The sequence below is a fragment of the Lytechinus pictus genome, chromosome 3, assembly GCF_037042905.1.
Source record: "Lytechinus pictus isolate F3 Inbred chromosome 3, Lp3.0, whole genome shotgun sequence".
NCBI classification, from domain to species: Eukaryota; Metazoa; Echinodermata; class Echinoidea; order Temnopleuroida; family Toxopneustidae; genus Lytechinus; species Lytechinus pictus.
In genome coordinates this window covers 36,771,558-36,789,245 of record NC_087247.1, presented here as the reverse complement: position 1 = coordinate 36,789,245, position 17,688 = coordinate 36,771,558, and the positions used below count along the sequence as shown (strand labels likewise).

The 17,688-nt window shown below is 35.8% G+C and overlaps 2 protein-coding genes across 3 annotated transcripts in view; one reads left to right on the top strand and one right to left on the bottom strand.

The window, feature by feature from the left end:
- LOC129257329 (leucine-rich repeats and immunoglobulin-like domains protein 3) overlaps positions 1-12,082 on the top strand; it is a 43,115-nt gene extending 31,033 nt beyond the window's left edge. For both annotated transcript variants that reach the window (XM_064096954.1, XM_054895629.2), the window contains 11 exons: positions 187-339; positions 859-930; positions 1,159-1,322; positions 2,701-2,834; positions 3,211-3,391; positions 3,757-4,314; positions 4,669-4,800; positions 5,272-5,382; positions 5,777-5,959; positions 6,157-6,621; positions 6,969-12,082. In XM_064096954.1, coding sequence (XP_063953024.1) covers positions 187-339; positions 859-930; positions 1,159-1,322; positions 2,701-2,834; positions 3,211-3,391; positions 3,757-4,314; positions 4,669-4,800; positions 5,272-5,382; positions 5,777-5,959; positions 6,157-6,621; positions 6,969-7,519 — 2,704 coding nt within the window. In that variant the 3' untranslated portion in view covers positions 7,520-12,082. The remainder of the gene's footprint in view (positions 1-186; positions 340-858; positions 931-1,158; positions 1,323-2,700; positions 2,835-3,210; positions 3,392-3,756; positions 4,315-4,668; positions 4,801-5,271; positions 5,383-5,776; positions 5,960-6,156; positions 6,622-6,968) is intronic.
- Positions 12,083-13,660: 1,578 nt separating this feature from the next.
- Positions 13,661-17,294, bottom strand: LOC129256342 (dynein light chain Tctex-type 5-like). The gene has a single exon (XM_054894577.2). It carries the CDS (start codon positions 16,683-16,685, stop codon positions 15,957-15,959), a length of 729 nt encoding a protein of 242 aa, XP_054750552.1. The 5' UTR covers positions 16,686-17,294; the 3' UTR covers positions 13,661-15,956.
- Positions 17,295-17,688: the final 394 nt, after the last annotated feature.

Here is a 17,688-nt window from a genome sequence, read left to right as displayed (position 1 = left end):
GATAATATTAAAGTGTAGAAAGTGTGTTGATAAATGCATATTTTATTTCTAGTTTATTAATTTCACTTGATCATGCTTATCTTCAAAGATTGCCATAATTTAGCAGCATATACATTTTACGAGGTCAGCAGATGGGATGTAATCAAGTGTTGTTTATTCACACACTTCTATCACCTTATATTACAGGGACCTGAGCGATAATGTCATTGCTTGGACAGTAGAGGATATGACTGGTGCCTTTGATGGTCTTGAATCATTACTTCGATTAGGACTGGCCAACAACAACATTAATTCTATTGCCAGAAGAGCATTCACTGGACTCACTAATCTCCAGTCTCTGTAAGTCACATGAATAATGTCTTGCTGCTGTTGCCTGGGGGATGATTGTACATTACTTGCTAGTAATACATCATGTTTTGTAATGGCTTTGCTGGTTTCCTGTGTTTTTTTTCTATTAAATCTTTTTTATAATTCAATAATCATATCAGAAAGTGTCCGTCATATTATTTAATGCTTGTTGTAAAAGAGGTGGATGGTTGGCTGTCATTCGCAAAGCTTTTGGTGTGATGGTGAATCAGAAAGCTGGTCGAAACTTCACGAGACAGAACCATTCTTGATGGGTGAATCATCCCTTGATATCATGTACAGTGTTACCGGTCATAAGTGACTGCACATGTTACAAAGCCTCTTGATTTTTATACTGTGCTATGGTGAACAATAACATGAATGAATCCTTAGCTCTAAAAACTATAAAACTATAAAAAGTGTTAAATTATGGTGCGGTTTTATGTTGGGTTTTTTTTTTTTTAGGAATTCATTGAATTATCAAAATATTCTTCTTGATTTCTGTTTCTACAGGGACTTTGCTGGAAATGCTATCACTACAGTAGAGAACAATGCATTTGAAGGCATGCCCCAACTCAACCAACTGTAAGTATGATCATGACAATCAACGATTTTACATTTTAATTCCATTACTGTATTCATATGAAATAATCTATTAATCTTTATTAGTCTTTTTAATTTTAAATCAAGCTTTGTGATAAGTGATAATCAGGGAGATTGATCAAAAAAATTGTACATAGATTGAAGACTATTATTTCCTGAATTACCATAATCTTGTGCTTTGCTAATATCTGATCCCATTTTATGTAACAGACTGGTGAACAGTTCTAGCATGGTGTGTGACTGCCAGATGGCATGGTTCCCAGTCTGGGTAAAGGAGAACAATCTTGGTGAAGGAGTGGATGGACGCTGCGCCCATCCAGATGATCTCCAGGGCATGGATATCTTCAGTGTTGATCCGGAAGTGTTTACATGTGGTACGTAGCTCCACAGGGGAAATTGTATGTGACGTTGATTATAGTAGGAATCGACCTACTTCTGCTTTGTCTTTTCTCCCCCCCCCCCTGCACCCTTATTCTCCCTTTCCTTTCTCTTCCATGCTTTTATTCTCCTGCGTAATTCCATCATTGTCTTATACACACACACGCACTATCTTTCTCTGTCTCTAACCCCTTTCTTATCTACATTCTTAAACTAGTTTAGTAGAAACCAGTTTAGTGGAAACCTGTTAACATGTAATGAGAACACTCAAAGTGATCCTAGAAGTGTTCTTAGAAGTGTTTTAGAACCCACTTCAGGAGATCATGATGAGAAAACTAACAAAGCAGTCTTCTGAAGTGGTTTTGCCAAGTGGTCTATTGGACATTACTTCAGGAAAGTAGATGAGAATGGGTTAAAGTATGTCTGTGTCTGTCTTTGTATCTCTCTCCCTCTCACTGCCCCTTCTCTTGTTGTCATCTCCCAGTATCTTCCCATTTCCCTCAGCCACCCACCATCCCTATCTTTCTTTGTCCCTTGCTCCCTTAGTTGTATATCTGTGACATTGGCACACATTCCCTTTCCTCTGCCCCTCCCATTCTGTCCTATATCAGCCTGCTCTTTATCTTTCTGTGAGATAACCTACTTTCACTTCAATGAAACTTAAGCCCGATCTGACAAGTTACAAATTGTTGCAACTTGCCCTGCCATGCCCCCACATCCTGTATAAGACATGGGCTTTTTCAGACAAATCTGAGGCAATCTTTCATGTTTGACATTTTCTAGGCAAAGTACTCCCTTACCCACCCTTTTATCACCTCTCTCTTGATGCAGTGTGGCATCTTTCTCTCTTGTTTCCTGTATCTGCTGTCTTTATGCATATGTCTCATTTCTTAGTGTTAGTTTGTCTTCATTTTTCTATCATTCTCTCCTACTCTCCATTTCCCTATCTCTTCTTATCTCTCTCTGTCCCTTATGGATATTTTAAGAAGATATGAAAATATGTCCTGTTTCTTCAAGTGTTTCGTACTCACAGATTCAAATTTACCAATCGACCTGTCACCCTTTTTTCATCCCCTTTTTCAAGAAAAATGACAATATTGGACTTTTATCAATACTTGAACTCAATATTGCTGCAAGTAATTTCATAACTCTTTGACAAATGGCCAATTACCTTGTCATGCTTTTCATCCAGAATTACATGCTAGAGGGTTTTGCAAATGTCAAGACTATCAACACAGGTTTGAAAAGATTGTGTTTGACAGGGAAGTAGAAGGCCTTCAATGTATTTTACTGTAAATTTGTTGTCTTTGCCACAGGAAACACTAATGTTTTGCTTTCATTGTTTAATTATCGAATTGATCTTGTTTGCTGCAGATGATCGTTTGAAACCTTTCATCATCCGCGAGCCTGAGACGACGGTTTCGCTGAAGAATGACAATGTGTCTCTCATATGCACTGCTGGCAGCACAAGCGATGTACCTGTCACATTGCTATGGAAGAAGGATAAGGTATATTATCTTCTTAAATACTAAGTATTTAAACCCATCCCGTTCTTAATTTACAAGTGTCTACTAATCAGTTACTGTGATAGAAATATGTGGAATTTTTGTATTATTCTCATTCAGCTACCTGTGTCAGTTGTAAACAGTTATAGCTGGTTTATATTTCTGCAAATATATATATTTTTTAAATAACTTCAAGAAATCATGAAATGCAGTTGTCAAGATAGTGTGTCTCTCTATGTAGAGAAGTTAAAGTCCAAATTTCCTTTCATGATTCTGTAATCCCAATGTTTAGGTTTAAAGTGATTATTAGAATATTATTAACTTTTAAATTGTATTTCTCTTGATATATTTTTGTCATATTTATTATTCTTGTTATCAGGCAATCATGGAAGATGCAAATGCTATCTACTTTGAGAGACTAAACCCGAATGGTGTTAATGAATATACCTCAGTTCTCAGCCTCTCTCATATCAAGGAGGAAAACCAAGGAAGATACCAATGCATTATCTCTAATGAGTTTGGTGTCACATACTCAAAGAAGGCCAGAGTTACTGTGCATAGTAAGTATCCCACTCTAAACTACTTCTATTCTCATTGTCATGTTGACCTACTAGCTTGGAATTCTTGATTTTGTTAGCTGCAGAGCCATGTTACTAAGGTAATTTATCTTATTATGATTAACAAGTTCATTTTTATGAAACAATCCCTTGGAGTAGAATGTTTGTTCTGATTCAATCATTTCTGCTGATTTTGTTTTTATTTCTATATTCTCAAATGAAAGAGTAAATGTGCTGCTCCTAACTTTTGAGCATCCAAACTAAGAAAAGAATATTCATAAGATTACACAATGAGTCAGAGAGCTTTCGTATGTCATTTTATAATTAATAAAAAAACTAACGTGATTTCACCTTTATTCTCTCTACAGTTTTCCCATCATTCACCGTCACACCAAGCCATGTCAGTGTACGTGTTGGAGGAATCGCTGAACTCCCTTGTGCAGCCACAGGTCATCCCACCCCAAAGATTGCCTGGCAGAAGGATGGAGGCATCAACTTTCCGGCCGCCCGCCAACGCCGCATCAAGGTCAAGACTGAGCTTGCAGAGTTCTACATCGACAACGTCCAGATGAGCGACACTGGTGTGTACACGTGTACTGCCCTCAACGCTGCAGGCACCATCAGCAGCAATGCTACTCTGACTGTTCTTGAGCCACCTCTGTTCACCAGTCAAATGAAGGACCTGACTATTGAGGTTGGAGAACCAGCTGTCATGGAATGTAACGTTGAGGGAAGTCCTCGTCCTAGTATCAGGTGGTTCAAGGATGATGAGCCTTTCACATTATCTGATGGCATGCACCTGACTGACTTTGATCGTTACCTGATCATCATGAATGCAGCAGGCAGGGACGGTGGCAGGTACACATGTGAGGCCACAAATTCTTTAGGCACACGAACAGACAGTGCAAAGCTTGTTGTGACTAAAAGTAAGTTCCCTTCCTTCGATATTGTAATTGGTCTTGTTGTAAATGATTTCGTAACATAGTTGTTAATAGAAACCATCCAGATCAAATGATTGTTACTATATAAGTTCACCCAATATCTTCTGAGTTGTATATTTGAGATTAAAAAAAAACATACATTTTCATTTCAGTCTATTGTTGGTAATTTATCCCAACACAAAACTGTAGTCTCTCATCACTAAATCTAAATTTCGATAAATGCAGAGGTTGGTTTTTTTTTTCACTTGGAGCATATGATGTAATTGGACAGTAGTTATGCCTACCAAGCCTCTTTTGATTATGTTTATTGTAATGACTTTAAAAAATATTTCCATTTAGAATCTGGTACCATATGGAATATGACCACAACCAGTATCATCATTGTAGTCGTCATTTGCTGTATACTGGGTACATCACTCATCTGGGTTGTCATTATCTATCACACTCGCAAACGAACAAGGAGATATAGAGGTAAGTCTACCAGAAGTTGGAAAGAAATAAACACCAAAGATTGTGCAACAAATGTGCAATTTGTCAGGGATATCAAGATGATTGTAATCTACATTTTAAAGCTTACTTTTTGCTCTTGGGTCTGACTTTAATTTTGCTTTTGGTGATTGGTGAATAAGCCGTCAATAGGAGGGGATAGTTGAAAAAGGACATTGACTTAATATTTTCAAATTTTGTGAGAGGATATCCTCTGATTAAAAATTAATATTTGAGATACGATCATGAAATTTTGTGTTGGTAGAAGATATTTAAAATTTCAACTTCGGTTCTCAACACACTGGGAAATTTGCCAAAAAAATTTGGTTATCTACTGCAGCCTGTATCAACGATGTGATCCAAAAGAGCAAGATGTTTTTTTTTTCAATGGATTAATCCACATTACGCCTTGTACTCTCAAGATGTTTTACTTATACCTGTTATCTGTTTTGACAGTTGAAGAATCATCTCATCACGTAGTCCCACCAGAGATTCCTAGCTCCACCCTCAATGGATCCTCAGAAGGTACCATTCATCAAGAGACAAGCAGTGGGGTCTCAAGTGCAGGTATGTAGCAAGAAAGATATGAACAATGTACTGGGTGTTTCATAGACAGCATCATGATGACAGGTTGAGAGAGACACACAGACAGAAACGGAAATAGATTGGAGGTGTATATAAACTGTATAGGAACAGATATGTGTGAGAGAGAGGGGGATTATAAAGTTATGTATGTGAACCGATGTAAATAGAGAATAAAGAAAGAATTTGTTGAAGTGGGAGAGATAAGGTAACATACACATAGCATAAACAATTTCTCAATATGATGGGATACACCATCTATGAATCACAGAGAGAAAGGATTGATCAATGTCATGGGATAATTATTAGAATGTTATGTATGCCGGCCACGCAAGCAACAGTTGTGAATCTAAACTCTTTGTGTTCATTGTATTTATAGCAACAGACAAGTACCAAGATGACAATGCGAGTGACTGCGATTCTCTAGATGGACCAGTGAATAAACTCAGTACCTTCAGGTTTGCCAATCAGGTGCGAATGGCAGCCATCTTTCCTAGTGAGACCAAAGTCATAGAGCCACCTGAAATAGCGCCATGCCCCCCTCATCACTGCAGTATTCAAGGTATGCATGCATCTCCAGAATATTGTATTGCATATGTTAGCACTTGGTTAAAACTCTATAGAGGTTGTTGGTAGTGAGTAGGTATTTCATTAATACTTGAACCTTGCAAGGAATTTGAACTTCTTCATGAACCCAATTTTATGAACAGAACATTTCTTGTCAGCATTATTGAATTGTATATTGGTCTGTACTTTCAGATGGGCCTCATCAAAACGGTATGGAGGGGTACTGCCCCTCGGATTCCATCAGTGAAGCTGATCGCACCACCTTAGAAAGACGCGGTCAGCTTTCTGCCTTACCGTGCTGCAACGCTACAGGCCGCTCATTGGACAGTGCAATCAATAAACACATGTACCTTCACCATGGGGTTGGAGGACGTTTGCATCCCTCCAGGAAAGGGGGAAGTGACGGTGAGGAGGGGGAGATCGAGGAGGAGGACGATGAAGATGTGTTTATGGATGAGGCAACCAGGGATAGGTTGCAGAGAGAAAGACTCTTGACAAACTCGGATGAGGGTCTGGGTAGCCAGACAGCCTCACCGGTCAATAGACACAATTATCGTAGGAGCAATCACCCACCGCCCCAGTGCTGCCATTCCTATACCTCAATGTCATCACCAGAGGGACGATGCACGTCACCTAGCAGCTTTAACTTACCTCATGGTAAGATTGCTTTCTTATTAACCGTCACAATTGAATACAAGTAACTCGGTCAAGGTCAAATCTTTTGGGAATACAATTAAAAATTTAAGGAAATATTTAAGGTAAATAACTCGTGTCTTAGGACTAAAATGTTGATTTATTTCAAAGTGATCAGAGTATCTGGGAAGGTCGACTTAAAAACAATGAACCAAATTGAAATTTGGAATTTCTTTCTATGCATGTCTGTAAATGTATTTTTTCAATATCTCAGAGAGTGATGCCAAGATTCATTCCAACTTTGAAAAGTAGGCTTGTATTTTACCAACTAATTTAACAATCTAATTTTTATTGTTTTTCTTACTTTACAGAAAATGCACAAAAGGGAGATGCATACAGTAGGATGGCAATGTCATCATCTTCACTCCCTTGCAATGGACGGATTCCTAATGTACACCTCTACGAGAATCCCACCAGTTCAGTTCAAGACAGAGACTTGATAGACGGCCATCTATGCCGTAGCCACAATCATGTAAATAATGTCAATGTTAACAACAACGGTAACACCAATCACTCCCCTGTTGCCGATCCCATCAGACAATCACATAGCATTCCCACTGCAATATCTTCCAAGGGCAACATCTCACCCGGAATAGGGGCGCTGCTATCGCCAACAACCCACCAACCGCAAGTGCAAAATGGTCACCTGCACAGCCACCACCGGCCCCACCACCCGAATCATCACATCGATAAACCGACCCACCGAAAGTCGGGTCGCCATCCAGAAAAGCACCACTTGAAAAGCAAAACATCACCCAAATCGGGACAGTCGATACCAAGGACTTCTTATTTACCATCGTCTAATACCCATCCTGCTCATCATGTGACATCACCCACGCTAACGTCGCTAACAGAAGCCTGATTGGGTTTGACTTGGTATATATATATATACTCGGACTATCTAGGGTGATTATGGAAATATGCTCATTGTGTGTGCAAACTACTATGATGTCTAAATGGAATACATTATGTGTAAATGGTTGCTAAATAATAGATGTAACTTTTTACCAATGTGGATGCAAATCTCATTTATTTTCTGCCTGTGTTATTTGAGCTGTATATCAAAGCTGGATGGAACATTTAATTTATATTATATGATACTAAGCACCACCGAAGGCAAGACATCACCTCTTCTATTGCTTTATGTTATCTATGCTTAACAAGATACATCGATGTTGCAGCACCACCGAAAACAACTAGATGTGCCTATGTAGACGCTATGGAGTGCCAAATTATTTTTTCCCCTACTTCTTCACAACTCGATATTGCGACAGTATGATACTGTGTATTTTACTTGTGAGAGCTAGTCATACACCCTTTACAGTGGAAAGGAACACCTAGGACCTGTCTTATGAAGAGTTGTGATTGATGCGATCAATCTTATTTATGGAAGCAAGCAACACCATTATCTAGAAGGCACATGCTTTTTCCAATCATGTCCTATGACAAATACTCCAATATTGTCATCATTTTAGTCTATCTGCATGATCCGTCTGGTTCACAAACAGACAAGTGTGTATGCTTATCAATGGTCAATTATCGTGCTGATGGCTTTCCATAATTGCTTGGACCAATGACACTCTTTTGTAAGACTGCGCCAATGATATATTAGTAGTAGATTTAGCTTTGTATAAATTGTTTTGCATGTCAATAGTTTGAAATCAACTTTGTGTAGGATCTGAAATACTTTGTAAGTGCTTTGGAGGTGTCCCCCCTGTGAATTTTGTGGCGATTTTTGTGAGACGCTCAGCTATCATGTGTGTATGCATCTCATGTACATCCAATAAGAATGTTGCGCATTTCAGACATCTTCGTTTGTTTAGCATTGATAAATCTCACTCTTTTAGATTAGATATATCAGAATCAAATATTAACATTAATATGCAGTTGGCATGAATCTATGCATGAAGATTTTATGTAATGTAATGATTCATTTTGTTCTGTTTGACGGGGGGGGGGGGATTTATCAATGAAAAATAACATTTATTTGAACAGATTAATTTTGATATAAGCAAACCTTTTCATATTTTGGGGTGCCAGTAACATGCCAACGATAATTGAAAGTGGGATCTTTGCAATCAGTTAGATGATTCATTCCATATCGACTATTGGGTAGTTTTTACAAATACCAAAACATTAAGAAATTAGAATTATGTCATAAAGCTAATCATTCAGGAGTAAACTTTATGTTAACAAGAACTATGAATACCATCTAAAGAAGGATATATCTGGTATAAAAGTTAAAGTATGTTTGTGTTTTCTTTTATGTGGTGTGACTGTTCCTGTTATTTTCAAGTGAAGACAAAAAAAAAAGCTTTAAAATCTCTGATCTTTGTCACAATGTTTGCAGCATGTGTTATTATTTTGAAGTGCAATGATGACAATTAGTCATATTATTTTCTATGTCTCTTATTATTTGGTTATGTGATAGTGCTCACCATGTTTCGTTATGTCTGTTTGAACTGAAGAGACAATATTTTTGTTTAAACTTGATATGAAAAACTAAATATGCAGTTAGGTGCATTCATTATATGCTCTTCCCACCGCATTTATTTAATTCAATCATTTGTGTCTTCTTTATTTTTTGATGCATATAACATGATGAAATTCATGAGTTTATTCTATATCTATGCTAATTTATTATGATATTTGATCACTCTAAATGCATGTGAATGCTATTATTTTTCTTCACAAACTCAAGACGTGATTTGATTTTTGTTGATGTAGATGAACAGGGATACGTGATATACTTATAAACGGGTTATGAATTCAATGAAGATTGGAATGAAGTCTTGAATGATGAGACCATTGACATGGTTTCTATGGATGTTGATATAGTAGAAAAGAGCTGTTTCTGACAAAAGAACTGAAAGAATCTAGTCATGAAGTCAGGGATGAGTCGAACATTTTTAATGTAGATCATCCACATAAAAAGAAGGATTTTGAGTGATTCACTTATTGTCATTGGTTTCAAATCAATATAAAGTGATTGGAATTGTTGATTATAATACACTGGAAAAGTAATGAATACTGCAAGGCTTTGGAATCATACCAAAAAAAAGAAAATATCATTGAATTTTTCTGTGAGTCACATTCATATAAGACTGCAAACAAATTTTCAGCCCCAAACATTTCAGATAGGGTTTTCTTTCTTCATATTTTGATATAAGGGAATCCGAATGGCATTCTTTTGCTGTTTACTATTTTACTATACTATTCTTTTAAACAACATAAAAATAACTTAAAAACTTGCAATGATTGTATTCACCCTTTTCCACAGAAAAGTTTCTCAAGTACACTTTCTTTAATTTCAGGTCTTCAAGTTACTAGTTATGATATTAATTACAGGAGAAAAGCATGTTAAATTTGTCCTGCAATTTTAAGGGAACATCGACAGAATATGTGTTATCAAATGATTTTGATATTAAAATAATTGTCCTCGTGAGATGGAAATTTTGATAGACTTATTAACCCTAGTAATATAATAATGCTTAATATAGATAGGCATGTATTATCTCATTTGTCTATTTCATTTCAATGTTTACTTTATCATGTTGATCCACCTTAGGTTCACTTGAAATTAAATTGGTTATTAGGGTGTACATCTCTGACTTCATGACTAGATTAATGGAAATATTATATGATCTGTGACAGTGTTCAGTATGATATGTACATAAAGAGAAGACTATGGATAAGTGAAATACAATATGTGATACAATCTATGTGGTTTGTATGTTGTTCATGGAAGGAGGTGCGTAATATTCAACTCCGATGAAAGTCTATTGAATTTTGTGTATTTTTATTCTACCTCTGTATGTGTAAGTTTGCAAGTGAGTGCTAACTTGCCAATTAATATAAAGAAGAAAAGGAAAATCATGAAAAAACAAAAATCTAAATAGTATGCCAGTTTCTCAAGAGTGTAAATGAAAAAAAAAAATCTCTCTTGGAGTGATTGAGCATAGTGTATATTATAGAAAGTAGGTGTATAGCTATAACCAAAGCAGTGCAGTTGTAATGAAAGCAACAAGTAATAGATATATCTATCTGTGGGATTCCTTTTAAGTTAAACAATATTGCTTTACAGGGAGAGTAGCACTGTGCACATTGCTTTTTTTATTTTAAATAATTTTGCATTTTCCCAATTTACCTGCCTTTTCTACCTTGTCTCACCAATGTAGGATACTTGAAAGAAGTACACTATTAGCCTTTTGAATAAGGATTAATATAAAATGCATCCTTGCACAAGTCTTGTGAGTTCATTCATTATGGTACCCCTATTAAAGAATGTCCATTCTGCAGTAATTTGCCAAATAATTTTCTGCCAATTTTGTTCAGAGATGTGCCAATTTTTTTTATTCTAATTTCTCCCATTTTTTTTCCAAAAGAGATAATGCATTTTCATTGAACCAAGATGTAATTAAATACAGACGTTTTTTTTTTAATGAAACGTTGCTTGATAATTTTATGCTATAACTGTCCATGTTGAACAATATGTTCTGGTCATTTTTTATTAAATCTTAACTCTAATACTAACATTTATTTTCTTAGCATCCTATTCTCCATTTCATAGGCCTCCCCACCGTTTGTAATTCTTTGGCCTCTCTTTTTCTCTCTTTAATTTTTTGTAGATAAGAGATTCAAGTCTTGGTCACTGCCTATGTTTTCTTATGAAAAGGAATTATTCATTAAAAATTATGCAAATGTGTTGGAAGGCTTTTTCTATGATTTTCTCTTTGTTAATCTCTTTATTTGCCAAAGTATATGATATTTATATTTCCTTTATGTCACTCAGTATTTGTATTTTCCTGTAATGTTTTCTATTTTTGTTATGAGAAACCCCTTCATCTTATGCAATAAAGTATTTATGTTCATATTTTTAATAGTGTAAAAGGCAACATGTATGTAGTGTCACATACAGTTTTCTTAATTTATTTTCAGCATATACCACAAAATATATGGTTTGAATAAAGTTAAATACTATAAAATTATAGAATCTATTGCCTTTGCAATGTACATATAGACACAAGTTGAATTGTATTTATTCCATTCATATTGTTTGACAATCCAGTGACTGCATATCCTGACACAAATCTCCACTTCATAAATAAAAATGATGTTATTTTTCAACATATTCTGTTCCCTTTGATAAGTCCACATTTTCTTATTTAGCTAAATGGTAGTGCCAAAACAAATTAACATGCATGCATTGGTTCTATCTCTTTAATGTTACAAACATATAAGTGTTATGTGAGTAATATATTTTTTTTCTTCAGAAAATATTGTTAATTTCCATTATAAAAATGGAATGGTTGTAAAAGTTGCAAATATTGGGAACAGTTGAATTCTGTTATTTGCTAAATATTATTTGTACAGTGTTGTGTATATGAAAAAGATGCTATCATTATTAAATGCAAGAAAACCATAATTTTTAAGTAGTATGTTCTATCTTTAGTTGTGAAGTGAATAATAACTGAATTAGCTGATTGTGTGCGATGTGACTTATAAGCCATTTCCAAGTATGAATATTTATGTGTACAGTGTATCACAGCAACAGACCCCCCCCCCAAAAAAAAAAAAAAAAACATGCACAAGAGAAATATGGTTGATGATAATGATGACAAAACTAATGATGGTGATAATAAAGAGAATGAAGGTAAAGATTATATGAGTGGTGAAAATGAAGTTGACAATCATGATCATGAGAATTTTTCATTGAAAGGACAATAATTTTGCATGAAAGAAAAGATGGTAAAATAAAATGAGGAAAATCAATGTTATCTATATTCAAAGTATATTTTAATGCACATAGTGACAGTAATTGACACTTTTCCAATTGATTGCTGCTTTTTCCTATACCTATTCCCTCCGAGTCTGTCTAGTAACCAACAGATAGTACATGTGTTGATTGTTAAAGGTCCGGCAGATTATAACCTATTCGTAATAATTTTAACAAAATTTATTTGAATTTAAATGCTGTGTATTGGAAAAAGTGTAAGGCTATCCTGGATTACGTGACGGTTTCATCTGTGTATGTATCATATGTCCTCTATTTTCCTCTTTTGGTCAGTGTCGTTCCTAGAAATCCTCATCTGGGCCCCGTTGCATAAAAGTTACTAATATAGTAACTTTGCCATCCAATGGTATCTACCATGAAATACTTGATTCTGATTGGCTGCTTAGCATTATCACCATTGATTGAGTTCCGGTCTTGTAATATTACTAATTTTATTCAACTGACAAAGTAAATGACTTAAAGTTTGTGTCATTTTGACCCTCCCCTCTATCAAAATACCAAGGCACCACCCAATCCAAATTACATAATGCAGGTGCGATGACGATTAAATCAAAACGATATGTCGGCAATGGCTGTTTATTGGACAAAATAATGAAAGCATTCTGAGTTCTCTCCTATCCCTTTCAGTCAAATCTGTAATTTTTTATTGTGACAGCTATTTTTTGTCATTTTCATTCTCAACCAGCGTAACTCTTTTTTTTTCTTTTCATGTTTTGCAAATGTTTGTTGTAACCATATCACGTTTCCCACGTTTAATATCATCAATTATCATTTGTCCTTCAGAAGCCCATTTATTTCCCGCCTTTATAGAATTGAGCAGCACGTGCAGTATTAAGCAGGTCATTAGTTTTATGACCTATTCACGCAATTAGACATCGTAACGTGAAAAATATCGATACAATTCATGAAAGGGTATTCTAAATTTCCTTCTGTATAAATTATACCATATTTCGATTTCAACGAACATGAATGATATAAATAAGAGCTCGGAGAGATTGAAAGACAGAGGTAGAACCTGAAGAGTTGGAGAGGAGGGTTCGAGGGAGGGGGGGGGGGGGTACGCACACATTAAAGTAGAAGTTGAATAATAACCGGATGAAGGACAAATCTTGATGTAGGTAACCCATCAAACTCAGTAATATTTGAATCATTAAAAAAACGTACACTTCTTATAAAATCTCACAAAAGAGTTAATAAGAATACGTTTATTTTAGGTGTTATAATGATATGTTTTATTCATTGACTGAGTAATTGGTGCATTATCATGTATTATTACATATATAATCATAAATAAAAGTCATATAACAAATCTAAATTTCTGAACTTAATCGGTAATATGTGGTCAAATACTGTTTCGCAAGTACACTACGAAGCTTGAATTCTCTGTCAACACACTTGGTAAGACAATTAGATAAGATTACAAAGAGAAGACTTGTTCTAAAGAGTTACATGATATTTTACAAGATCCGATGATTATTTTAACGATTTCGTTTACCAACATTTACTTACTTTATCACATGATCAAACGAAATCTTACGTAACAGTATTATGTGTAAATTAAAACTACATGTATGTAGTTGGTTAAGCCTGACCAAACTGTCAGGCGACATGGTGATAACAAATATAATGAGAGAAAATAACTACGAATCAGTTTCAGTGAATGTAGCTGACTCATCATGGATATCGTCAGTCCTCTGGATACATACGGGGAATTGTGCGTGTATGTCTCTCTTCTACACTTTCTCATCTTTTACATCTTAAAAGAATCTAAACAATCTTAATTCTCCCTTCTTCATACTTTTTCTTTAAAAGTCCTTTCAAATAAAGAAAAAGAAAAGATTTAACGTAGGTATGTTCATAATAATCGCTCAACTAGGTCTTCATACTCAGACACATCTCTTCTTTTTCAAGGAAACAAATATTCGAAATTTACATGCCCTCTCTGTCAAAATCTGGGAGATCCCCCCCTTCGCTCGAGACACTCTTAGAATTCTTACAAATTAAACAAATCTGATAATTTCATCGATTTAATTGCAAACCATCTAAATGATAACTCCATGATGCAATCTAGGATGGGTATAGACACCATGAATTTATTATGATTATACAATACACAATCTTCGTAAAAATACAGCAACTTCTTGAAGTTACCGTTTGTTACCGTGCAGTAAGGTGTTCAAGTAGAGGGTTTGTCTTTTGTTCTTTGAAATGAAATGTATGAGGCCGAGACAATGACGAACAAATATTTGGCTAAACAATGAACATGTACGACATTGGGTACCCAACATTTCCTTAGTTAATGAAATATAAAATTGATTTATATTCTAGTAAGAGATTTCTGCTTTCTTCGATAATAAAGAGCTCACCTTCCTATAAATGAGCCGCCCATATGCCGCTTTATGGACACCCGATTGCACTGTTACTAATTGTATTCGATAAGTCGACTAGTTATTCATTTATTCAATTGCCAAAGCAACTAACTGACCAGTATTTGTGTGTAAGAATACAGATCAACATTTTTTTGGGGCGGGCACCACATTTTATGATGATACACTGTCTTCTGTTTAGGGTACTTCCGACTGATACATTTTACCTATAACCTAATTTTATTTTGTTTGTGTTATGACTTTATCTCCGTGAATTTTCAGTCAATTCTATAATGAACTAAGCAATATACTCATTTATACAGGAACAAACATTAAAAAGAAATATACAACACATTTCTTTTGCTTCCTAAATAATATAGTAATGAAATAGTGGCAGTATTTCCCCCTTGTGTTGTTGGTTCTAAGACTTCCAGTATTTTTCTTCCTCGGGGACAAATGTATTGTACCAAAATATTGCAAAACGAAAAACGTTCAGACAGACAATTTTGTTCGTATATTAAGGACGAGATATGTTTGTAATCATCATGTTAAAAAATTTGCGATAAGATATCAGTAATAAGTTAGATTTTCAAATATTTTGAGGAACTGGCCCATGCCGGAAACATACAATGCCATACAATTTGGGTGTTTTTTCATCATAATTATATAGTATCTATACATTCAAGATTCGTCAACACTTTGTCTCGTTTGTGATTTTTCAATTGCCTTGCTATAAGCATAGTGTAGTCTAGAGCGTAAACTCAAGCGAATATAACAGAACAATACTCTTGACCATTTATCATAGTTGTGTTATGAATATGCACTGTATAAAATGAAAATATTGACGCATACTATTCAATTAACTCTTTATAGTAACATAGCAAACATTACGTTTCACAGGTACTAAAATCGATACTTCGGTATTGAAAATGTCAAGACGCCTCGACACATTTCTGGTCAAATCAAATTAACCTGAAAAGTGCAGTGTCAATAAAAGCTTTTTTCGTATTATGAAATATACATCAATTCGTTTCTCTAGACTTTTAATATCTAAAATCTTCTTTAATGACAATGCAACAATGACCTTCCTTAATCTCATTTCCAAACATTGAAGGTATCGTCTTTTTGCATGGATTAGTTTAATCCATGTAAACAGCATACACTGTAACAACACTATACATGGTTCTATTCTGACTGGACACCGTTGCAAACCCATCAGTGTCTGTATTCCAAAGATATCGACTTGCAATTACCACTTCTTGACCAGGTACTCTTGATCCGATATCGACATTGACCACCAAACGGTACCGATCAAAACCGCATAACATTTTCACCTTCTGTTTAACCGCGTCTGATATAGCCGCTGCCAAGATCGCCGCCCTCTTTGGGTCGTACACCTCATTCTCAAATATATACCCTAGAACCTCTCGAATGCATTCCTCAACTTTTCCTGGCGCGAATTTGTGACCTGATTTCGGTTCAAGCTGGTACGAGTTTTCATATTCTAGTGCCCCGCCATGCCCGCCGCCGTGATCACCCCGTAGTGCGTCAATGCCGCCATGGATCTGTCTGTATTTCCACCACATGGACGTCGTGATATCTTTGCCGAAGTAGAGTGAAGCACCTCGCTTCAAGTTCATGAGGCTCGCAGCACGATCTCGTTGAGGCGCCGGCCGTCGACGTTGCGTCGACGTCGAAGCTTCGCTTTCGCGATCGCTGGCGACATCGCTGAATGTCAATGTTCGACCTCTTGTTGATGTCAAGGAAAGATTGGCTTCAATGAGTTGACTGACCTTGCGAGGTTTAGCGACCACTTTCTCTCTGATTCGAGATCCACCATCTACTGAAACACTGTCTCCTTTCTTCATGATGATCGAAAAAAAAAAATTCTCAAACTTTTGTATCACTTTGTCATCCACTGCAGCTCTGAAGTGTCGAAAATTTTGATTCAATCACAAGTTGACGTCTTAAACTTGTACAGTGTTCATTAAAAGTGCGTTAATAATTGATTTCATCAGTTTTTCTTTAATATTAGCCAATCACTATTCACGGAGCTACGACCCTTACATTGAGTGATTTGCGGGTAGAGACTTTTCCTGGTATGATCTGATCGATGTTTCTCCAGCGGGATCAGGCGCCAAAATGACTCCAAGTAGTGTGCTCGTCATGGCACGACACTATAGTAAATGCTGTCATTCATATTGATATCGTCCCAGTAGTTGAAAATAACTATCTTAAACAGTTTTCGTTAAATCAAACCGAAATGCAGTCGTCATACCTGCCATGAAACAGAATGTGCAGTTTACTGATCTCCTTTTCTCTAATTATGACGCACTCGTCGACGGAAACCCAACTTTACAACCCCTAAACCTTGTAGCAATAACTGCATCTTTTATGGTCATCACCGATGTGTTTCCACCGAGTATATTTGAACAGTTCTTAGCAAGAATATTCGGAATGGTTTAATCGGACACTTGAGCCCAGTTGGTTACGTTGTGGTGCATACGTTTAGGCTGATTACGATCAAGAATAAACAATTAGCTTGACTTGGCTCGAAGAATAAACACACTATGCTTTCGACTTGTATCCAAGATACAATTGCAGTTTCGAACACAGTAGAACTAGTATTATGGGATACTTGAATTGACTTTTACAAACATTCATTGTTATTGGATATAAAGTATTATTTCCAACGAGGTATTTGAACCAGATTTATCATTTCGAAGGTATTAGACCTACCTCCTCAAAGTAATAAAGACGGTCGATGTTTTTACTGCATGACAAGGGGGGGTAATGAAGCGAGGGGCATGGAAATGGAATTGAACATTGAACAAACACAAGAATTTTATGTTCCATTGCATATTTCTGATT